Genomic DNA, 25,899 nt, shown 5'->3' on the forward strand with positions numbered 1-25,899 from the left:
CTGGAGAAAGTGAAACAGAAAAGGAGAAGACCAAAGAAAGAAAAAAGGAAAAATGCTAGAAAATTGAGGGGGAGCCCATAAATCAAAAATGGAAACTTGGAAAGGGGATGTGGGGGTGTGAGAAGTCATAGAGGCAATGTGAACAGGGACTGCTCTCCCTGCAGGAAGAACACAAGAGGAGATGTATGCCTTTGTCTTCTTTCTCTTTTTTATAACAGAGTCTATTCCTACTTTACTCCATTGTCCACAAACTACCATAAATAAAGTAAAAAAAAAAAGTAATTAGAGTTTAAAATAACAACACAAGAAAAATATGTAACACAACTGATCAGAAATTCAGACAGTTTGCATCTGCAAAAGGGAACATAAAAAAACCAGTGTAGTTAAGTGAGGAGAAAGTAACACAAGTGAAATAAGAAAAATGTAACTATCAATAAAGAACAAGAACAACCTACTGGTTTATTGCTCTGCCTTTTTGGGCTTTTTTTATTTGAAGTCTCACCACACTTTATAAAACATTCCAACTCACTGACAATTACTCAGGAGCAGTTCTCCTATAAGCAAATAATGCCACTAAAGTGAATGTTGTTTACAAAGGGAAAAGTCTGCAAGCATTTACCTTAATATATTAGCATACCCTTCTGTCCTAAAAGAAATGTTTATAAACATGTTTATGTTAATATCAACACTAAAAAACCTAGGACTTTGTGGTAATTAATAATAGCATCTCATATAAGCTGCAATAGTATTTTAAGCTATAGAAAATATTTCAGATTCCTTTCAACATAAACTGTTATTTGAAGATCATGGTATTTTTAATTAATGAAACAGTCCCTAATCTAAAGACTAATAAGACATGGCAGATAACCTTACAGCTTAATTTAATAATACAGCTTTCCTCATTCTTCAATTTATCATAAAGACATTGCAGAAAACTTACAGCATTACTGCAGACATTTAGGAAATTTATGTAAATTCTATGCATTCTATGAAGTGTAGTTTAATATTATTAAATCTCAGAAGTTTTTAAATAAATATATTAATATATAAAAAGACATATAATTATACCTTATTGTAACGATCATGAGGAACAGACTGCAACACGATAGGCTCCATTGTAGAAACATTTGCAAACTGCACCTCGGGAATGTACAGAGCACAAACCACATGAGCCCAACCTACAAAAAGTTATAATTGTATTTAATGTTTTCTAGAAGCTTAAAGGACATTTTAATGTAGTACAACTAGAGTACAAAGAACCTTTTACAACACTTTTTTTTCCATAGATTACTTTAACTGTTTAGAATATTAAGGACATAAATTACACTTAAGTCATGTTTACATTTCATTTCTGTTATCCAAAGTTTAGATGATCAGTAATACATTTTTTATTGTAGTCAGAGAGAATTTATATGAGTAATACTCTATGAAATTCAAATACTAATGATTTATATAAACAGTGACACACAAACAGAAAAACGGTCTTGTTTAATTTCTTGGATTAATACAGTCATTGCATAAAAGCTACTCCAAGTCCTGCAAAAAGGAAGCAGCATCTGACCAAACTGGTATTCTTACAAGCACAGCATCATAGAAGATTTCTGTGTATAATTTTTGTTTTAAAAACATCATTCTGGTTTGAATAGACTCCCATTTCTTTCAGTAGATAGAAATTGCAACACATATGCACACCCTCACATCCTCTCTATGAAATCTCTTCCTTTTCCATTTATAAAGTTGCGGCCAACTCATTTTTTCATAGGACTACAAATACCTATATCCAGTTCTATTCTAATTCATTAACTTGGGATCATCAATAAATGGTTAGTTACTTACCATACTGTGCTTTAACAACATTTTAAGAAAGCCAACATTCTTAATTGTCTGACATTTGGTTGGATGGAAGTGGGGGAAAACTCCAAGTCAGAAACAAACCTACAAACTGGAAACCTTTTTTCAACAGAGATCCTGAGAGCTATTGGTTTGTTTCAGTGGAGGACCATACGCCATAACTGTAGAATTAGCAGAAGCTGCTACATAGCTAATCCAACATATTGCTATACTGACATCAATAACAGAACTATTACAAGTATTATCATCTTATCCAGAAGTGAATTTGGTGCAGCTAATTACTTGGTACAAATTCTGTTCTTCCCCAAGAGGAAAACTGAAGTCTCTTGTCACAAGACCCTCAGTAAACTTTAAAAATAATTCTGCTTTCCTCCTACCCAGGCTTACTTGTATGCAAGCCTTAAGGACATAAAATGACAGACTTACATAATTAGATAATCTAGCAGATTATTAGACTTGGCAAGCAAAGTAAATTATCACTGTGCAAATGCATGCTATAATAAAAATAAAAACAACAACAACAATAACCCCCCCCCCAAAAACAGAAAAATTTAAACACAAACCCCTCCATATACTGTCTCACTGCAGACCTTTCTGAGCTTTCATCTTGGATTTTCTCTTTTCAACTACTTTACAGAATCTAAAAGGTCTTAATTTCTTCACCAAACTGTACTCTGACTCTTAAACTGAGCTAAACACAAAGCTGTGCTTGCTCACAGTGGTATTGTTGAGACTCTGGAATGGTATTTAGAAGAAAAAGCACATATGCAATTCCAGATACTTTTCTTAAAGCACCAATCTTCTCCAGTTTCTGCCAAGGGATAAATTAGCCGTTACAATTTCTATGAAAAATGAAAAGTGCACACACACACACAACAGTTACAGTAACATCACACATATCCTTCTAGTGTTTCAACTGCTACTAAATACAGTATCTGTGCTACTCCCTAACTTAATTCACAAACAGTCTTTAGAATCATTCTGTACAGAAAAGGCATGAGACTAATAAAAGTGTAGGGTAAAAAAAAGCATAAACAGCCAACCTGAGCTGCTTTTAAAACCTGTTCCAAGAGACCATTTTAAAATTATCATTAACAGACAGACTGAGGAAAAAAAAACTATAAAAAACACAACTTTTTTTGTTCACTTGTCTGCTTGAAATATCTTCAGGGAAAGAGTGTGTATAAGGGCTTTTCTAAGAATTGCAAACTGTCTTAAGCCATAAATGTTAATATGGTGTTAATGTTGAATATTTATCTTTAAATGTTCTCTCAAAAAATTAACTCAAATAGAAACACCATTTATCTAATAAAGCCATTAAACCAATAAAAAAGTGACACTGAAATTTTTTAAAAAAATAAACCTTCTTTAGTTGGCTACACATAATCAGATGGTGAAATCTTTTACCTCATATGTAATTAAGCCTGCACTCTAGTTACACTTACATATAATGGAAAATTATTATGTAAATATACAAAATATAGCAGGGGGGAAATCACTTACTAAGTGAACTGAAATTTAGGTAGGTAAAGAATTTTTACTACAAGGAACCAGTTTCAGGAATAACTTTAACTGAATGGTGCACCACCACTATCCAAAAAAAAAAAAAAAAAAAAAAAACAACCCACTACAATATATTCCTATTTACAAATAGGAAGTACACAGCCGAGACAGCTGTGACCAGTAACAGGGTTATAACTTTCATGAGACAAAACCCAGGATTTATATAATGAAACAAATGAAGCACCACAGCACTAAACACTTTTTGAACATAGGTTAGTAAGTGCCCATGGAATTGAGGACAAGGGACATTTTCCACTGGTTTCCATCTGGCACCTTCAGATTCCAGATAATCTGGCCTTATTGGAAAATCACAGTAATATAATAAATCACAATAACGTCCAACAATAATTTAACCAGAGGGGTGGTTGCAGCACACTTATGTTACCAGCCTCAAATGCCTACACCAAAAAAAAGCCAAACTCCAGCACCAGCATCCACTTGAATTCAAGACACCCTGTACACAAGTTCTTATATATTCTTTTGTCCAAAGTTTAACTGGTGAAGAAATACAGAATTGTCAGAGAGCAATACCCAGCTGACCTGGAAGTGTAAAGGAGAGTTTCCTTAGGAAGAGTAAAGAAGATACTTTTCCATAACTAATGTGGTTAAGAACTGGTTGTCTAAAGGTGCTGTGCAATCTCCACCTTCTGAGAACTCAAGGTCTGTAGACTCCTCCACAAAACTTTTATAGTTAAGGGAAGTCAAGAAGATTCCATTTTACCATATAAGAACCAGACAGCAGGAGGAAAACAGAAAAAAAGCACACAAGAACCATTTTCCCAAGCATCAAGAGACTACCCACTATAGCTACAAAGCATAAGCACGGAAGTAAGGACACCTATAGCCAATGTGTGACGGATGTCCTTGGTCCCACTGATGAGAGAACCAGCTACTAACCTATAAACAGTTTTACTTGTCATGTTTTGTTCAACTGAGAGTGTTCCTCACTATATAACACAGTGCAAAAACACCTTCCTGATCCTCTGCTGACATTTCCTTCTCTTTTAGACAACTACTCAGGCTGAGCACAGGGCTCAGAGTTCCAGCAGAATAAAGGACCTATTGCCACGTTCGAAGTTGAATGCTTTTGTCTACTGTTTCCTACTGGATGATAACTGCTTTCTTTGTCTGCAGGGACAAAGAAACATTCTAAAGACACCCATCCAAACTGTACATAGAAGCCTTATGAGAAGTAAGCATTTAAAAGGATGTGTGGTATTTAAGACTACCTTAAAATACATATTTTTCCATTTACTCCATCTAAGCCATAAAGTTTGCACTATAAACTTCCTATTCAAATCACTTACTAATTATTCTAGGGCAATTAAAATTTCATCAGCAACTATGTACCTTTTCCCTACTTCTCATCCAGGAATAAAAAAAAAAATATCACTAAATCCAGTCCTTTTAAGCTTTACCAGTGTTTAAGTGGGAAAAATACCACTGTACACCCATGTTTTAGATTATAAAATAAAAACTCCAACAGCACTGTTCTACACATTCAAAAACATTCAAAATATTCTCCCTAGTTTCTGTTGTAACTGAAAGTATTTTATAAGCTCTCTTCTTCACCCAAACATTGCACAGGAATAACAGCAAGATATTCCTATTTTTTCTTAACTGTTTTCCAAATTTAGCCAGGAACCCATAAGATTTTTGAGATCACTTTTGTTCCAAATGTGATCATTAAACCCATCTCTATAAACCATATAATTTACTCTTTAAATAAATTATAAGTTTCCATTCACTTTAGTTGTGTATGGTTTGACTCCAGACAAATGGGCACAGACATATTACTTGCTTTTTAGATTTTACTTATGAAACATGCAGTAATTGCTAACAAACTCTTACCATCCCTCCTGAACTCCTTATATCCAATTTATTTTTGGTTTCCTCTCACTTTCAAGACAACTTTAACTGGAAGAGAGGGCAGGACACATGTTATTGCAAATAGAGATACTGGCAGTTTGCAAAATGTTGTTAAAATTTTCCCTTATACTCGTTTTTTTTTTTAATTTTATTTATTTTTCAATCTTTGAGACGGTGGCCTTTTGACATATGTGCCTTCTCAATAACAGTATTTTTACCAGATGATATTGTTTGCCTTGCTTACTTTAAAATGAACTTCATTTCTTGTTTTTAAACCGGAAAGCCTAAGGAACATATCATAAGGATTCAAATTAGCCATCCAGTTTGCCTATTTCTGTGCACTCTTACTAGAATTGTTTTCTCTGAAACTGCTGAAGAAAACCCCCCAGGCTACGATGGGCTGATAGATTCACTGCCTCTTTTGCTTCCAAAAAAACCAATATTCTACAACAATCAGTGTCTCCGTCCAGAAACTGTAAAACATCGTTTTTAATTTTTACTTATTGGTGATAGACAAAGTTAAAAATACTTACTTCAACTGCACTTTCAAGATCAGTAACTTTGGGAAATGCTGCTTACCTTTTACAAAAAAAACCAGTGTGCTTTCTAAGAAAACATCACACAAATATAACTAAGACGTTTTCCTTTGGAAAGATCTTAGAAAACAAAGTCTACCAACTTTCTAACAACTGGGAAAACCACATACAAAGCAACTCGGAAATCTGATTTGATAACAATAATGAAACCAAATTTTTCCAATGTCAAAAACTGGAAATTCATGCTGCAAAGTCTTTGAAGTTTAAATACACGATATGAGCCTTGCAGTATTTCACTTAAATGCATTTTTACTTTGATTTCTCTTAGAAAGACACACTATTGCATTTTGCCACTTTTTACATTTCATTCTAGTTCACAAAATGTTTAATTACCACCATAGAATCTATCCAAATTTTACCAATCTTCACTGAGATTTTTATTTCTGGTGCCTTACTGATTTTTAACTCAGTGCAAACCTAGCAGTACATACTGAGCAGGCAGAATTTTAATGTACATTGTTCACTAACACTCAGAGTAACAAAGCTCAGACTTCAGACTCCTAGCTGAAAATAAATAGTTGATCTGTTATCCCAACGTGACAGAGAAAAGCAATTCCTAGCAATTCCACCATCAGCAAACACAAGACTGTTGCCAACAAAGAGCTCTATAATTAGAAGTAAACTCTACCAACGTAAATTAACAAAGAAAACCCAGGAAGATAAATAATACACAGTATGTTACCCATCTAACTAAATTTTTGCCTTTACAACTACTGCTTAATTGCCCAAAATTTGATTCACAAACACCTCCCCCATAAATAAACTCATAGTACTTCTAAACTGCATTCCAGTGCAAATTTTCAAGCCTTGTTTTCATCATCTTTTACTTGATGATAAAACAACAGCAACAAACATATAATCCATCCTACCATCCACAAGGGAAGCCCATGTCTTGCTTATGAACTAAGAGGCACAGAGTAGGGACTCCACTCCGACCCACAGTCAGTGCTGAAGCTGTGCAGCAGAGCAGTAACGCACTGTAGAGACCAGAATTGTGAAGCCACACTGAACTCCAGCCACAGGACCAGCCTGGCAGCACAAGAGTTCTGGGACATTATCACGGTCCCCTAACCATGCAGCAATCTCAGAGCAAAGTTTGTTTATGCATTCTAAGTTCCTAAAGAGCCCATTATATTTCATTAAAGAAGCCTTACTTTGTTTCTAGCTACAGTTCACTCCCAAACCAAGAGAATATATTTATTATTCTAGCATGGAAAAAATCTTTATTGAAATGTTAGTTTCTTATGAGGGTTGCTTCAAGTTGTCAATTAGGATACACCTCAATCCATTTCAGATGTAGACTGTCATTGAAAAGCAGGATCTCACCTTACTGTTTGCTTACAGCTGCACATCCTTGCCCTCTCCTTGCAGTATGAGTTTGCTGTGTAGAAGGGCAAATAATTGTTTTCTTTCATCTCATTACTAAATTTGTGGGAAACTTAGTAGTTTACCTTTGAGCAAGATCAATCAATGGTTTGAAGCAATCCACACTGAGGTCACATGATTACCATGTATAAAACCATCAATGCAGAAACACCCAGTCAGGGGAACACCACAGTCCCCTCCTTTCAGCAGAGGTCAACAGCTGTCCTAGATTACATGAAATTGCACCCTCCATTTCACAACTATCAGATCTGCTGACTGACCCAAAGGCTGAGCTCCATCCGACTCTGCTGGATTCACCTTTCAAACATGTACTTAAGACCATTATTGTTACGCTTTGCCAAAGGGAAAGATTAAGCACTATTTTAAACCTTTAGTTAAGCGTCTCCTCATTCAGACATTCCATATACTTTTAACCCTGATCTTCCTTTCCTCTAAAAACAAGAAAACTTGCACATAAGATATCTGTCAGCTGACATTACTGTCTTTTCCTTACTCTATTAAATAAAGATTTAGAGTTTGCTATAGTTATAGTTAATACAGCATTATTCATGTTATATTGGTTGATCCACTTTTTGAAGAGGGGAAAAAGAAGGTGCCACACTAACCCACTACAGCTCTCACTGCTGTGGTTGGTAGCCAACCTCACCATTGGTATAGAATGGACAATTTATTAAAAAGGTAAAATAAATACTATTTGTCTTTGAAGAAAAAGGCTTCATCCTACAAAGTCATACTACTGAATTTCACAAAATACTCCATTTAGAGAAACCTGGACCTCAAGTAAAGAACTGATTCTTTTTGAAACATCACTCTGCAGCACAACAAATAGTTTGTTTGCAAAACAGCTACACATGAAATTCTATTGGTCCACTGAGGAAGCCAATAGCTTTAATGATTTTATCTGGCATACTATGGAATTACTGAGTTCTTCCACCTCTCACAAGAAATCCTTTCATACAACAAAAGGAAGAAATGTGTAAATAAGGACCTAAAACTACAAAAAAAAAAAATTCTACATATACACTGTGATTGCCAGTAATATAAATCATAAATACACAATACTTTATATGGTAATACATGAATTTATATTACTGCAGTATTTTTAATTTATTATCTTTTTTTCTCTTTCCCAGTAAAAAAAAATACACGTTGCTGTAAATCTGCTCCAAAAGGCCAGTACATTTGTAGGTAAGCACTTGCAAAATGCATACATCTCAGGGTGTATATATAACATTACACCATCCACATTCTTAGACATTAACACCAAGAAAACTCATCAGAACAGTAAACCAGACAGTGAGATTCTAATAATAACAACAGCAACGGGAAAGCCTAGCATATAATGTTTTTATAGACTTGGGAGATCCTGCCGCTAACCCAGGGGGTGGGAAGAGGGTCCGGACCATGACATAAAACCACCGCATTGTTAGCTGGCCTTTCCCCAAGCAGCTGCATGAAAGAAGTCTTGGTGAAAAGTCATACAAAGAATGCTGTTACACAGCATTCCTGATCATCATCCACTGGAATCAGATTTCAAAGTAACAACTTGTATAGCAAAATCAAACCTTTTCAGCTCACAGAAAATTGTGGAAAAAGATTACTGCAAGAAAACCATTTAAATGCAAGATGCACTATATTAGATACAATTGAACAATTTGCTTAAAAAACAGAATTCATGCTCAGTACTATGAGAAGATAAAAGAACTGGGATTCAAAAAGCTATAATCAGTCCAAACGGTCATGATTTTATTTCCTCCTCGCTGAGTGTCAAAAATCCAAAGGAAATTACTGCAACAGTTTAGGAAATATTACTAAACTGAAAGGCCCAAAACTGTCAAATGCCAACACTTCTCAAATATCTTTAAACAAATGCTCACTTGTTACTTCTCTGTTTTTCAAAAAATGTGTTTATATTTTATCCAACTCCTTACCACTTACCAATCTACCAAGCTAAAGGAAAATTAATCTTTCAATAGCCTTCTTACACATAAGACAGCAAATCAATAAGCAACTCATATACATATCAGGTTTTCTCATTTTAAAAAACTTTTATATTCAGTCATGTTTAAAACCACAACATGAACATGAATACCAAATTTATCAAGGAATTCTGTCAACAAATATATTCAGAAAGAAACGTTTATTTTTCAATTCAATCTTCCTTTTCTACTTTTAGTACCAATAAGAAAAAATTTTTTTTTTTTTTAAAAACAGGTAATAGCCTAATGGAGTTTATACAATTCCAGTCTCCGAACACAGGAAAAGTCCTCATGTTTATGTAAAAACAAAGTCCATATGCAGGAAGGATTCTTTTTTGTTCACAAAACTTAACCATAGCCCTAAGACAGTCATAGGTATTAGGCAAACAAAGTATTAAAACTTATTCAAAGCTAATTCCTAAAATTTCTTACAAATAGGCTGCTCATAACTGTGCAATGTTCTATTACTCTTAAAAATTAATTAAATCAAATATGTAGCTAAATACAGCCAACTCTTAATAATCCTTAGGACAGATAAACCCATTGACAGACAAGCCACACCACAGACAGTAGTCCAGACTCCACTCAGCTAAATCTAAGAGTATTGTTTCCAGGATCTGTGCAAGTGCAGGAGCAGAACGGCCATTTTCACACAGTGCAGAGACTGAACAAGTACATGCAAATGGACCTTAGCTGCTCCTGCTCAAGGTCAGTTAAGTCTCTGACAATGGAAAGCACCCGAGGGTCACTGAAGCAGACTAGGACATATTCCACACAAATCCAGACTCAATTATCTCTTTGGGGTCACTTCAGGTTCTCATTACAGCACCAGCAGCCACCAATCACCAAGCTAAGAACAGGCAGTAATCTGTGTACTCTCCAGCATACCCAAAAAGGTTATGGGAAGAGGTATTAGAAAGATGAGCACAGAATAACTGACCCTTGCCACCCCAGTTTGCAAACACCAAGTATCAAATTTGCATCAAATAAAACCATGAGGTAAGAGATCCAAAAGAAAGTCATGGACACATTGTACTGATCAACTGCAAAATGCCTTGCAATGAGTGGACACTGAATTTTATACAGAGAGAACACTTCAGTAGTGTGATGGACTTGTCTTACATTAAACACAAAAATACCATGTCTGGAGCAAGAAGTCCCAAAGCATAAATGTTTGTGGGCTGGGTAACTATTCTGAGAAGGCACAGAAGACCCTTCTCGAGAATCTAGTTCATAATGTCAAAGAAAGAAGGACAAATGTTGTTTGGCCTCCATGATATGTTCCTTTCCTATTACTATCTCAAGCTGTCACTTTCAAGTTCTCCGTAAAATCCACAATAGTACTGCTCCACTAATGCTGTATTTCAGAAATCACTGAAAATTGTAATTCTGTATTTGCCATAGATTACACCAGAAGATCCACATTAACCTGATAAGCACAACTAAGGCAGAGTCAAACTCCAAACAGAAATATAAAACCTAAAAAGTGAATCTAAAAAAATGGTGATCTCTAAAAGGTCAGATAAGCAGCAACAGGCCAGTAAAAGGAGGGGGAGCAGGAGGAAGAATGCATGCAAAGGAACCTTGCACTATGTGGGAAGGTGGGAGGGAGGGACAAAAAACACACAAAATACCAACACAACCACACCATATGCTACCATAATATACAGTCAACTAATTATACTTACAGTCAATTAATAATATTTATAAACAACACAAGTTTGATTCCCAGACTACTGCCACACATGTAGTGCCCTAGAGTTCTTAAAGGCAAGACAGCACTGTTACAGAAGAGCCCTAAGATTAGGCTGCCTTCAGTTACAGTTGTGCAACTGACTTAAGACAGATCATGTACAGGTTGTGGCTAAAAGAACACTCCTGGCCATTCCTTCTATCAGCATTAGCATGGGCAGCTAATGGTCAGGGAAGTTTTCATGCAGCTGAAAAGGAATGTAGGGCAGAAAAAAAGGAAGTTCTAAAAGCAAGTACCATCACAAAGGAGGAAACAATGTATAGCAAGCACCTTTACTGCACTAACAGTATCTTACTGCAGGTTAAGAAAATCACAGAACACTATAGTAAAAGCTCAGTAACACATTAATCTTCCGAACATAAAAGAAAATACGGTTCCTTCAATGCCCAAAACACAGTCCTTCACCTTATTATAAAGAAAATATCCAGAAGACTGTTAAAAAAAAAAAACTACAGGAGCAGCAGGCTATGTATGGGCTAAGCTATCTGCATATTCAAAACAAAAAGTACACTGCTTTTTTCTGGCTACGAAATGAAGTTATTTGTTGCCAGAAGGCAAAAAGAAGAAAAACCTTCTACCACTGACTTAAAATCAGCAATTTCTTCTCTTGTTCTGAAAAGTTAAGACCATTTAATTATTTCTATACTTCGAGAAGGACTGCATAATTACAAGTTTATAAAGCTAGATCCTTACAAGGTTTTACCAGAAATGTTTGTTTCCAAGTTTCTTCTCAAATGCTTGCATCTTTTTATGATTCGCTTGGCAACAAAAAGTGTAACAGCATTAAAAAAAATTAAGTATTAACCTACTGAAAATGCCACTTCAACTGGCAAGCCCATTATCTGATCTTCAGCAGTATTTCTTTAAGTCTAAAAATCTTCTGGTACAATCTCTTGTTAGGCAACTCTGTGAAAAGCTTCAGGTAAGAATGCAGATTTCTGAAATGCAGCACCAATCAAAGTATTTTCCAAGGTGCACATCCTTCTGTAAAGCTATTTTTTTAAAGAACATTTGGTCCACAAAGTAGAATTTGCTGTTTTCAACCCCATGGACAAGATCTGTTACAGAGGCTGGGTGTTTTCAGAAGAAAATATAAATTCCTATGCCTCTCAGCTATGAAATATTCAGTATGAAGTTTTCACCGATGAAAACGCTTGGGTATTAAAATTATAGTAGTGTTATTACTTTGCTATTGAAACTTAAAGCATTTCAATCTTACAGAGTAATTCACTTTCAGACAAGAACTTGTAATTACAATTAATAGAGCCATAAGAGAGATAACTAATAGGATGTTCATATCTTTGATGCACACTATCAAAGTAAGTTCTCAAGACTTCATGCTAAGAAAAAGTTTCAAGACCAGCACAGCAAAATAGCAAAGCATTCCCAAATACTACTATAAGTATAAAACCAGAACACACTTCAGCTACTTCATACTTCACAAATTTTCCTGCATATTTCAAGACGTTTGAGGCTTTCTTATTACTATTTCCTAAAAATAAAGTGTCCAGCTGCCATTTCTAAAGAAATTAATTCAACATTGCATGTATCAACATGAGAGGAATAATAAAGAAGAGGAACAAGACTTAAGTACTGGGTATTAAGTTCAATGATGTGTTTGAGTCAGTTGACACTAAAATAGTAAACCTAGAGCATAGATACATATATATGAACACAGCAGTCAAAGGTACACAAGGGAAAGGACAGATCAGCACAAACACGAGCAGGCCCTGTGTTCCTGCAACTCAACTGCAACAGAAATAGCAAAGCTGCATCAACACTAAGCTAAGATATAAATTATCTAGAATATCATGTACACAGCATAGAATCTGCAGATTACAATTTACATAGACTGTCCCAGTGAATTCCAGAATACAGATCATACTTTCTCCTCTCACAAGAGAAAGTGCTCCGTATCAAAATGACCAGGCTATTTACAGATAGATGATGGATGGGAATTTAGAAGTATCTACTAGAGAGAGAAGGCAGCATTCCAAAAGTGATTCAAAAGTTAATTGAAATTTTACACTCATATCACCCAGCTATTAGTATAAACATAATCAAGCCAGGATATTCAGTGGAGACTTTCTCTAGCAGTTCTACTCAGCAGGAGCAGAACTGATGATAACCTGAACAGTGAAATTAGAAAGATGCAAAGGAGAGGTAATCACTACTGCAACTTTTCAGCTCTAACTTCTTTGTAATAGAACCTATTAGTAAATCAGGCATGAAAGAGTCAACCTTTGAAAATGCACTGGTGCATTCAGTCTGGTCTATAGACATAAAAATCCCACTTTCCTCCATGAATGGTGCACTTTCAACAGCTTTCTATAAATGCTCAGGTTCCAACTAAATACACATAAAATTCATCCATTTTACCCATTCCATCTTATGTTAAAATGCAGGTTTTCTATTGTAACTTTTCTCCTAAAAATTAAACCAAGAATAATGATAGATGTCCTCAAAGTAAATTGAACCTGAAGTGGACAAATAAGGGTTACTCTAAAATAGTTATCTCTTTCCAAAGCAGTCAGTGTTTTCTTTTATGTTTAGGATTCCTATAATTTTTTTCCACAGATTTATTTCCCTCATACAAAATAAGAGAGTTCACAAAAAGCAAGAATAAAACTTACCCCCATTATCTGTTCTCTTTAAAGCACCATCCTTATGAGGGCATAATTCACATCTCTAGGAAAAAAAGCAAAAGTAAAATAAAAAAATGGAATGATCATAGAAGCATTGAAAAAGAAACCACACACATTAAAACTTTTATCTGATATTAAGGAAGCAACCATTCTTTAAAAGTGAATGGGTGTGTTTTCCCTTAACCTTTACTTGAATATTAATTATTAATTATTTTGTGAAAAATAAAGCTTTCTCCTCCAGATCCTCAAACTATGACACACATTAAAGCTACTTGCAGTTCTACCTCCAAGATTTTCTTCCTGGGTTTCACACCCTGGAATTCTGGAGACAAGCCTCCAAAAACTACAGCACGGGGTGGACCTAAATGCCAAGAAGCTTGGACATAGTCCAAAATTCCCTACTGTATTTCCTTGTTCTAGCCTCTCTGTATCGACCAAGACAGTCAATCACAAAGAAGTGCTGTGGATATGATCAGCACAGGTGCACATAACTATGGCTGGCTACAAAGTCTCTGCTGACTCCCACTTATCCTGAGAGAGAAAAACCAACCTCACTTTCTGTCTCAGAAAAAGGAGGTCAGAAGTTGACAACTGTAGCAAAACCACATGTCTGGAAATAAGCAGTTTGATCACAAAATGACAGAAGAAGCTGAGTTGCAAGGGACCCACAAGGTTCACCAAGGCCCAGCTCTTAACCCTGCACATCACCACCCAAAGAATCATCCCAAGGTGCCCAAGAGTATTGTCCTAATGCTTCTGGAACTCTGTCAGCACTCTTGGAGCTGTGACCACTTCCCTGGGGAGCCTACTAAGTGTGCAACCACACTCAGGGTGAAGAACATTTATCTAATATTCAACCTAAACCTCCCCTGACACAACCTCAGGCCATTCCCTCAGGTCCTGTCACTGGTCACCACAGAGAAGAGATCAGTGCCTGAACCTCCTCTTCCCTCATGAGGAAGTTGTAGACTCCAGTGATGTTTTCCCTTAGTCTCCTCCAAGATGAACAACTCAAGAGACCTCAGCTGCTTCTCACACAGCTTCCCCTCAATCCCCTTCACCATCCTCACGGCCCTCCTTTGGGCACTCTAACAGTTTAATGTCTTTTTTATATTGTGGCACCCAGAACTGCCCCCAGCACTCAGGGTGAGGCAGCCCCAGGGCAGAGCAGAGCAGGACAATCCCCTCCCTTGCCCTGCTGGCCATGATGTGCCTGATGTCCCCCAGGACAGGGTTGGCCCTCCTGGCTGCCAGGGCACTGCTGGCTCAGGTTCAGCTTGTCATTGACCAGGACCCCCACGTCCCTTTCCACAGGGCTGACTCTGAAGCCTCTCATTCCCCAGTCTGTCTGTACATCCAGGGTTGCCCCGTCCCAGGTGCAGAGTCTGGCATTTGCCTTTCTTAAACTTCATACTGTTGGTGATTGCCCAGTCCTCTAATTTATTATGTTCTCTCTGCAGGGCCTCCTTGCCTTCAAGGGATTCAACAGCTCCTGCCAGTTTTGTATCATCTGTAAACTTGGTTAGTGTCCCTTCCAGTCCTGGGTCAAAGTCATCTACGATGTAATGCTCTTCCAACATACACCAGGATCACAACAGAACAGTTTTTCTGCTATCACTGCCTCCTATCAATTTCCTAATATCATATTTACCTCTAAGTGTCCTAGAGCATGCAAACCAATTCCAAACCAGAGATGACAGAAATTACTAGATTTGACACACATTCCACTTCAAGTGCTCCACATTACAAGCACAGGAACACCACTATAGGGGATCCTATACCTAGGAATCACCATATTACAACCTTTATATATTTCCAGATTAGGGACAACTCAAAGCATAGAAACCTAATAATCTTCTTAAGCAAATCAAGATCATCAGATGCAAACTGAACACCATATCCCTCAAACAGAGTGGGACAGCTGTTCTTGCTGTTCCCTGAACAGAGCTATTCGCCATTACCAATACCTGACAAGACAGCAGATAAAGGAGCCTATGATGCTAGAACTACCTCAGAAACAGATTGTGCAAACTTATTTGAGGAACTAGAAATTCCATTCCTGAAATTCATATGGCTAAAGTACATCTCGAGGACTATCTTAACCTGTAAGAAATTTGTAATACTATCTTTCTTGACCTGTAAAAAAATTTATATTAGCAGCAAAGAGGCTTTCATGGAGGGTAAAACAGAAAAAACACGTTTTTCTCAGTGCCTTGGTACAAAGAGCTGCACACAGAAAGAAGAATCTTTATGATTGTAGCCTTTTGACTTTTGCTTCACTCATCTCTCTCACACACTCACAAAAATTATTGGCAATTTACTGAAAGTCCGCATTAAGTCTATGAAGAAATTTAGATACAAAAGTGGCTGAAAACATCTTAATCATTCTGCAAGTTCCCTGCAGACTTGGATCATTACTTTTTTTTTTTTTTTTAGTCAAGACACTAAAATGAAATCAGTTCATTTTAAACAAAATCCTACATATTCAGTATATTTGTGAGCTGTATCTTAACACTTCAGCTCTCCAAAAATTAAATACTAAAGTGTTGAGAGACACACAGTAGCAACGGTTTCATTTCAGAGAATTTCTCATATACTGAACCAGATTCCTAAAGAAAGAAGTCTGGTATGTATTGATGGTCACAGTGCAGTAAAGTTGGCTCCCACCCTAAAGCTGCAAGCTGGCAGCTTAAAGCCAATGAGATGAGATGATGTAACTGAGAGAAGAGAAGCTGCTAACAGCTTCCACCTTCCCCCACCTCTGCAAGCCTATGGAAGTCTGACATACATTTTCACTAGTGGCAAAACCAGTTTAGGAGGTTCTCTTCCTCCTTTCACCTCTCCCTCATTAATTTCTCCCTCCACCACTCCCTCAGCTACTGACACAACTATCTGTTGGGCTGCCCCTTAGAACAGATCAGTGAAATAGAATGAAATAAACTTTTTAACATTTTTAATTCAGGTCACAACAGAGATGCAATTTAAGTACAATTCCACAAACAGCTGCATCAGCAAAACTGATAGTAGGAGCCACAGCACTGCAGCACCAGTCATTAAAGAATTAGCAGGCTTCTTGTGCAAACTTTACCACAAAATAAATGAAAATTATTACAGGACACTAAGATGCAATGACTTGAGCCAGTCCTTTATGCAGAAGAGTTAAGCGTGCTCCATTCAGTCTCATCAGCTTCACCTGATTTATTTGTCCTTGTCTACAAGGACTCAGGTCCTCCTTAATCCTCTGCAGTCCTGGCTGCAACCAGTCAGAGAAAATGCAAGACAGAAAACTGAAGTGGAGGTGGAAGTTTTGACAGTGGAAAAAAACTTGAGTGGAGAATTGCACTCATCTCTCATAGTGCTGAGAACTGGTAACGGCAGGGATATTTGCACTTTGATGACACAGAGCCCTTCTGATGCCACAAAATATGGCTACAATCTGCAATAAAGTAGCACCATAGTAAGCTAACAGAGCAGATAGCTACCCTGAGCCCTTCTACTCCCTTTCCTTGCATTAGGAACCTAACTCCTTCCCAGCCTCCACACTCCCAGCTTCTGTCGCCCATTTCTGCTCTGCCAAGTTTCGGTACACACCATGTAGTAAAACCAGGAGCTTTGCCAGGTGGGAACAGTGAATCTCATGCCTTGAGACAAGTATCTAGCAGAGATTTTTTTTTCTTTAAACTAACACTTTATTACTAGTTCTAAAATGGATGAAATAATATTTTGATCCTTTTATCATGCATGTTGATGATGCAACACAGTATATGGAATAATCTGATGATCCATACAGATGGTCTCTAATATTTGAGCACACGGACCATGAGATGGCTCTTTTCTCCACTTGTGTGTTATCAGTCTTATCTCTGGCAAAAATTTCTGACATAGATTTATTGCTGAGAATTCAGAAACACTGAGGGGAACTTCTAAACCAGCTGTGCAGGGCAGAGGGAGTAGGTAGCAGGGGCAGATACAACACCTACAAGAAACCACACGATAGCACAAATAGGGGAAGCTGCTGTGACTGATCAACAATTCAGATAAACATCATCAGGTTAAGCAGCACAAATGTGAACACTACAGAGGCCGACTGTGACCCTAGAGAATAACCACGTCCTTTGGTGTGCTAAAAGGCACTAGTCCAACACAGGGAGGTGCAGCAGCACATGTGGTGCTGTAGGTACAGGCAGCTGAATTTGATCTGAAGAGAGTGAAGAGACAAATACCAGCTGAAGGAACACAATGAAGTTGTAGAAAATGACATCATCCTTTTCCTTCCTGTCCTTAGAGAGTGTAAAGACATCTTATTTTTGCAGCTCTTCAAGAGACTAAGTTCATGGATCTAGCTTCTGTCCATGCAGAATTGGGGTGAACTCTCAGCAGGAATGGCTTTAGACTTTGAGGTCTCCTGTAGAGGACTAAAGTGAAACCAATCTCAGAGCTGTGAAGCTGGAAGAGTCTGACAGCGTGACTGTCACAACTCACTTCTGAGCTACATAAACAGCAACTTAATTAAGTAAACAAAGACTGATCCTACACCTTTATCATTCAGGCAAACTGAGATTGCCTGGGTCGGATGAAAAACCCACTGCCTCCTGAGGAGTCCAGTCTTTAAAACATCACCCAGCAGAGAAGTAAAATCAGAAGCATGCAAGATCCATGCAGAAAAAGAAAAAAAAAACTTTTTATCCCCTCAACATTACTTAAAAGAGAAATATAACCAAGAAGAAATAACAATGTCAGATAACAAATGTAACAGGAACACAGACAGGTGGCCAGGAAAGGATATAACTACCTTATCTGGGAGGTGGCATTAGCTACACTGGCTACAAATCAGAGTGGAAGTCCAACCGAAGGCCTTACTTTAAAAAGACAGGCAGGCAGGCAGGCAGGAAGGAAGGAAGGCAGGAAGGAAGGAAGGAAGGCAGGAAGGAAGGCAGGAAGGCAGGAAGGCAGGAAGGAAGGAAGGAAGGAAGGAAGGAAGGAAGGAAGGAAGGAAGGCATACACTTGAAACAGACTAATTTTATGTTGGTAGTAATACAGGCAGATTTTCTGCCCAATTTTGTTTTGATATTTTTCTGACATTCATGTGTTTCAAGATTTTCAACAGGCATCAGCATATATGCAAAATGTTGCATGTGGAAGCTTAAATTCCCTGTCAAGGTGCATATACCCAGCACGACACACTTCCAGAACCATTTTTATTCTCCAAAGTACATTTTGATCACAGAATTACTGTTTCACACTGCTTGACAACAGGAGAAAAAAAACCAAAGCCCCAAACCCCAACAGTATTTAACTGAAAGAAACAACTCCGTGAGATTGCAATGCATGATCCATGAAGTTACAAATTACAAAAATAGCAAGTTACTACAATCAGCATAACAGTTCTTGAAACCCAACACTCAACCTCTTTCAATTTTTTTCATCAACAGGAGTTAAAAGTTATCAGACAAAACACTTTATTCTGCTGCTCCTGTTAATCATTAAATAAACAGAAGAATGGTTAAATCCACTTGTTGTTGCAATTTTAGTTCATATTTTAGTGAAAACATGAGCTGGAAGACAGAAGCAGAGAACAGAATGGAGTCCCCACGATCCAGGAGGAAAAGTGTCAGTGACCTGCCTGCCATGCCATTGAGACAGCCACAAGTCTATGGGGCTGGAAGGGATCCACCCAACGGTACTGAGGGAGCTGGTAGAAGAGCTTTCTAACTAATTTTCAAACATTTACCAGCAGCCCTGGCTAACCAGGGAGGTCTCAGTTGACTGAAGATTAGCAACTGAGACACCTATGTACAAGAAAGGCTGAAAGGAAGATCCAGGGAATTGCAGGACTGTCATCCTGACCTCACTGCTGGGGAGATCATGAAGCAGATCACCCTGAGTACCATCTCAGGGCATAGGTTGAACAACCAGGGAAATCAGGCCCAGCCAGCATGGGCAGGTCCTGATTAACGAACCTGATCTCCTTTTGTGACAAAGCCAGGTGGCCAAGAGGCCAATGGCATCCTGGCCTGGAGCAGCAATGCAGTGGCCAGCAGGACCAGGGCAGAGATCATCCCCCTGATCATCCTCACTCAGCACTGGTGAGGCCACACCTTGAATTCTGGGTTCAGTTCTGTGCCTCTCACTACAAGAAGGACATAGAGGTGCTGGAGAGAGTCCAGAGAAGGGCAGTGGAGCTGGGGAAGGGTCTGGAGCACAAGTCTGATGAGGAGCAGCTGAATAAGATGGGGTTGTTCAGCCTGGAGGAGGCTCAGGGAATAGCTTATCTACATCTCCATATCTCTGTGCTCTCTGAAAAAGGGTGTAGCAGGACGAGTGTCAGTCTCTTCTCCCAGCTAACAAATGACAGGACAGGAGGAAATGACCTCAAGTTGCACCAGAGGAGGTTTAGATTGGAAATTAGGAAAAATTTCTTCCCTGAAAGGGTGATCAGGCTGATCAGAACAGGCTGCCCAGGGAAGTGGCAAAATCACCATCCCTGAAGTGTTCAAAAGGCATGTGGATGTGGCACTTAAAGACACAGTTTATTGGTGAATACAGTGGTGCTGAGTTAACAGCTGGATTCAATGATCACAGGAATTTTTTCCAATCTTAACCATTAGCTGATTCTAGGAATCCTTCAAATTCTTATGACTTTTTTAAATTAACCTAGGAGGAAAGAGTCAATTGCCAAGCCTTTTATTGCTTCACTTCTGAATTTGCTTTCAATTACATCTATTTCACAGCATGCCATGCTACTAGGTATTTCTGGGCATAACAAAATGCACTAACTCAACACATTTTCCCAAAGCACATGGCCAGATTTACAAAGGTAAGCAAAGCAGCTGATCAGAAGGTTAGTTTCTAATCTATGGCTTTCCAACTGGCAGCCCATGATGCTCTTAGCAGCCTTGATTCCCACTTATCAGTCGCTGCAGAAGCTTGCAGCACAACTGACTGTGTCCAGATAGTCATGTCCCAGGTTCTGTGGTACAGCTTTACCGGCCTTCACCAGTATTCCATAATATTTTGTCTCACTCTTGGGTGTTACCAGAAAAAAAGATACCTGTAGAAGTCACCCATAATATTCTTCATTATATGTAAGAGGATCTTTCCCAATCCTACAGACTTCAAATATGTTAGGTAGTCTTAAATACTACTACTTCAAATAATACCTTAATAATAATAATACCCTAATAATATCTTAATATGGATTTAAAAACTGGTTTAGAAGGGTAAAGATCTTTATATGGGTAGTTATTTTAGTTAAAGCAAGTAATATTGCTGTCAAAAACTTAAATATTCTGAGAAAAAAAGACTATTTAGAAAAACGCTCTGAACACAAAGTTTATTAAAAATCACATCTAGAGTTTCAGTTATGCCAATGCTGTACATATGTCATCTAACCTATACATAACTATTTGAAGTTCATTCAATTCTTTCAATGAAAAATTATCTTCTAAGCTCAAAATGTTCTTGTTACTTACTTTCCTTCTCCCCTAAAGGATCTGAAATTAGTATTTCATTTCCTCTGGGGAAAGAATCCTGTTTTCTAATTTTCTAATTTCCTTTTATACTTTCCATGTTCCTTACCCTAGTGTGTTTTCTTCAACAGGAAAAAAATTAAAGTAAAAATATAACACAGTACATTGGAATGAAAACACTGAAGATAGGAAAAATTCTCATTTCCCCCTAATAAACCTGGAAAATTTTGGGGTAATTTGTGTTAGATTCAGAAAAATATGGTACTGAACAACCATTGTAAACACAGGTCTGCCTATAACGAGACACCATATTCTAAAGACACTTCAGCGAAAGTGTGCTAATTGAAATCGAGAACCACAGGCAATTAGATTATAGTTAAGAGAAAACCTAGCTCAAATTCAGCTAATCAGAGGCTATCTACAGAAAAACAAGTATTTTAAAGCCTACAAAAGAACAGCTGTTTGCAAGACTAGACAACAAGAAGAAAAACCCACAGACAACTTGCAGAGTAGTGCAAACCAGTACACTGCTGCCACGACAATTCATCTGGAAATTTAGATCTCCGCATAAATTCCATCAATAGATGCAAATTTACAGGCAGTCAGCACAAGAACAGACCCAGCAACAAGATATGCACCAGACTGACCACACCTACATCTGCTGGCAACAGCTTACCCCCACTCTCAGCAGTGACATCTCAGATTTCTATTCCCAGCTTCAAGCCATCTTCAATGAAGCAAGATCACTACTGCCAACGTACAAAGACTAACCAGGGAATATCATCATCTCAGCCCTTGAAGGCTCCAGAAAGTCCAGTAAAACTCACAAGCATTTCCAGCAGCTGCTGAAAATTACTGAACCTCTACTCACTCCAAACTTAGGCCATCTATTCATGTTTTTACTCTGATATTTTGCTGATAATTTCTTTTGTGCTTTTTCTTTAAAACCAATTAAGTACTATAAAAACTCCCATTAGAGTTTCTTTCTATTTTAACATCTGTGCTTTGTAATACTTTCCAGAAGTTCATTTTTCCCCTGCTCACTACAGCAAAAAGGATGAGCTGCTTTAGGAACACGTGGCCCAGCCAAAGAAGACTGCTCTCTACAAAACCAAATCCACACTTCTTTATCAGTTTCTAAACTACAGTAGGATAGCAATATACTTTATCAATATTCTCAACCTATGGTATCTTCAGACCTTATAAACCCGACAGAAACCTTACAAACTCACAAATATCCACCTTCACTATTTTGATCTAAGTGACTCCATAAATGATAGCTTACAACCATGCCAAGATTTGAAGCAGAAGTCAGCAAGGAGCTAACTACACAATTTTTCAAATATCCAAAATGAGACAAATTAAAGTTGCAATGTTTCACTATGATTCACACCAGACTCCAGTGTTCATAAACCACAACGAAGAACCAACAGGAATCAAAGTATCTTCTGCCATATCCAAGAATCCCCAACTGGCTGACATCACTAATAGAGCAAACGAATGGATGCTGTCAGCACTTCACTTCCAAAGTGCTATGTTCTGCAACTTGACAACTTAAGAAATTAAGTCATCTTCATCTTCAAATAATGATTTCTTGATGCTGACAAATTTGCCAAATCTCTGCCCCATCTCTATTCAGTCATCTGTCCCAGGAGAAGGAAAGAACTTTTTTTTTTAAGCAGACAGTTGACAGGTAAAAGAAAAACAGACTGACTACCTGAAGCATTTTGGGGTTTATACCTGGATAAATTAAATCAACCTAGCTCTTTTTATCTAGGCATCATATAAAAATATATGCAGATTCAGTTAGCTCTGTCAAAAACTACTACTACTGATAATAAATTTGTAGAATATGACAAGAAGATTAGAAGCACTCAACTTGCAAATCAGCATTCTTAAAGACCATCCACTCAGTAAGTACTACAGGTCATACTTAGTCATACTTTCACTCAGTGTATGGCAGTGAGATAATGTATAGCACAATGTAACACAGTGATGACATACAAGGTGTATCACGAGTTGGCTACTCCAACTTTGGAAGTCCATAACCATAAATCTCCTACTATATACTTAAGACTAGTAAGCCCTGCTAGATGTTGCACAAATCCAAATTATAAACACACAAAGTTTTAGATTCATGCACTGATCTTCAAGATAAAGCATCAGAAGGCTATGAGAAATGCCTGTCACATTTGGCTGCATGCCCAAGTAATCATCCAATTTTTTTTATCAGCCTGAAAGTACGCAACTGACCCAATTAAATCTACATGAAGAAAATACAATATGCAACAGTTCATTTCAATGTTCTTCTGCAATATCACAGCTTTATCCTAAAAATTCCTAGCTATAAAATGTTAGGATCAATTCTAAGCAAGGCTTCCCACAAGTTCAGGAACTCCTTGCTTACTTTAGAGACGACTTCTACCAGTGAATACAATGAAACAGTCATAAAACATTTCCACACAAGGATTATGCAATTCCTGTAACGGAAAATGTTTTGTTCTAGCCTCGCTTTGGTTAGTAATTTTGCCAAAGAACCTTTAGACTATTTACTGAAGTACCTGTTATATTGACATCTATGCTAAAAAATTTTTGATCAAGTAGTACTTGAGTGATGTAACACTCTTTTAAAACCTGAATACTCTATGTAATCATGATTTGCATAATGTAATTATAAACTACTGCACAAATTACATGTACATTTCAGTAAACTGCAGCTAATCAAAAGAAAAAGTAGCAGACCTTTTCTCGGCTGTGAGAAAGTGCTTCAGATAAGTTTATGAATTCATCTGTGTATTTACAAACCAAGTAACAAGTATGCATACAAGCAGGGAAAAATACAGCACACAAAAAAAATTAAGAAAAAAAAAGTATGAAGGAAGCACAATCAGAAGTGGCATTAATACTCCCACTTTGATATGTTGGAGAAGTACACAGAAATCACACTGCACTTCTGCAGCACCTTCTGCACTTTTTGTACGCCTGACCTTGAAGACCAGACACTGCAATGCTAAACAATTCTGTCACCTTTAGAGTTGCAGTACAACAAGGTTTTAGGTCTGTATTCACTATATAGACCAACAAAATGTGAACAGGAAAAAATATTTTCTCGGACTCATGAAATGCAAAGCAAACAACACTCACCCACCTATGTAATGGACAAGAAACACATCACTCAATCAATAGTATTTCAAAATAAAAATTTTCACCTTCACCACAATCAGAACAACACAAAGTTTCAACAATCATTCTGCTTTTCTCTCTTATTCTGTTCAATCCAAGTTTTGCCTGCTACCTCCCCAATTACTTTCCTTATCCTTACTTCCTTATGCCCCATCTGTGGCAGCAAGACACACCATGGTGAGTTGAACCTGGCTGGTTACTAGGTGCTCACCAACACTCTCTGTCATTCCCCTTCTCAGTGGGACAGGGGACAGAAACTGAAAAAAAGGCTCCTAGGTCAACATAAAGACAAGGAGAGATCCCAGGTAAAGCAAATTCAATTTGGGGAAAAATTAACTTCTTACCAAGCAAATCAGAGTAGGATAATGAGAAAATAAAAACTGAATCTTAAAATACCTTCTCCCCACCCTTCTCTTCTTCTCAGGCTCAACTTCACTCCCCATTTCCACTACCTCCTCTCACCCAACAGCACAGGGGAATGGGGACTGTGGTAAGTTCATCACATGCTGTTTCCTCTTCCTTCTCAGGGCAGAAATCCTCACTCTTCCCCAGCTCTAGCATGGGGTCCCTCTCACAGGAGACAGTCCTCTACCAACTTCTCCAACATAAGCCTTTCTCACTGGCTCCATTTCTTCATAAGCTGCTACAGCATGTCCCCCCTTCTGTGAGGAGCAGTCCCATAGGAAGACTGCTCCAGTACAGAACCCCAACAGGTCCCAAGTCCTGCCAGCAAACCTGCTCCCACATGGGCCACTCTCTACATAAGAGAGAGCCTGCCAGGAGCCTGCTCTAGCAGGGGCTTCCCATGGGGTCAAAACCTTCTTCAGGCACATCTACCTGCTCCAGCATGGGGTCCTCCACAGGCTGCAGGCGGGTTTCTGCTCCCCAGTTGGCTTCCATGGACTGCAGGGGGACAGCCTGCCTTCCCACAGTCTTCACCACTAGCCACAAGGGAATCACTGCTCCAGCACCTGGAGCACCTCCTCCCCCTCCTTCTTCACCGACCTTGGCGTCTGCAGGATTGTCTCCCTCACACATTCTCACTCCTCTCTCCAGCTGCAGTCTCTATTCAGCATGGCTTTTTATCTGTTCTTAAATATGTTATCTCAGGGGCACTGCCACAGTTGCTGGCTCAGCCTTGGCCTGCAGCAGGTGTGTCTTGGAGCTGGGCAGGCACTGGCTCCGTCAGACACGGGATGTTCTGGCAGCTTCTCAGAGAAATTCCTCCTGCTACCCCCTTATTAACAAAACCTTGTCACACAAACCAAATACAATATGTTCTCCCTAAGTATCCTTAGGCAGGCTTTTTATTCAAGATATCCAGCTACAAACTAATATTCAATGCCTTCTGGGCTGCACAGTCATTCATAAAGCCAGACAAATAACAAAAGCACACAGATCAATTCTTCTGTAGCGCGCTCAAAACTAAAGCAGTTCTTCTAGTAACATTTGTTACAATATCCTTAAAGTAGCTGTAGTAATATTCTTACATAAAGTATCCTTTAAGGAAAAAAAATGGATACACATTAAAGAAATATTCATTTCTTTTAAGAATTATTTCAAGGGATATCTTCAAAGAAGCTACGCAGTATATTAGTCCTTAT

General features: G+C 38.0%; 1 protein-coding gene across 6 annotated transcripts in view; it reads right to left on the minus strand.

The window, feature by feature from the left end:
- MLLT10 (MLLT10 histone lysine methyltransferase DOT1L cofactor) overlaps positions 1-25,899 on the minus strand; it is a 121,181-nt gene that overhangs the window by 86,530 nt on the left and 8,752 nt on the right. For 4 of the 6 annotated variants that reach the window (XM_041486669.1, XM_041486697.1, XM_041486688.1 and 1 more), the window contains 2 exons: positions 13,631-13,685; positions 1,069-1,178 (listed from right to left, as the gene is read on the minus strand). In XM_041486669.1, coding sequence (XP_041342603.1) covers positions 1,069-1,178; positions 13,631-13,685 — 165 coding nt within the window. The remainder of the gene's footprint in view (positions 1-1,068; positions 1,179-13,630; positions 13,686-25,899) is intronic. The other 2 variants (XM_041486709.1, XM_041486704.1) reach the window with 2 other exon arrangements.

The sequence above is a fragment of the Pyrgilauda ruficollis genome, unplaced genomic scaffold, assembly GCF_017590135.1.
Source record: "Pyrgilauda ruficollis isolate IOZ18807 unplaced genomic scaffold, ASM1759013v1 scaffold12, whole genome shotgun sequence".
Classification (NCBI taxonomy): Eukaryota; Metazoa; Chordata; class Aves; order Passeriformes; family Passeridae; genus Pyrgilauda; species Pyrgilauda ruficollis.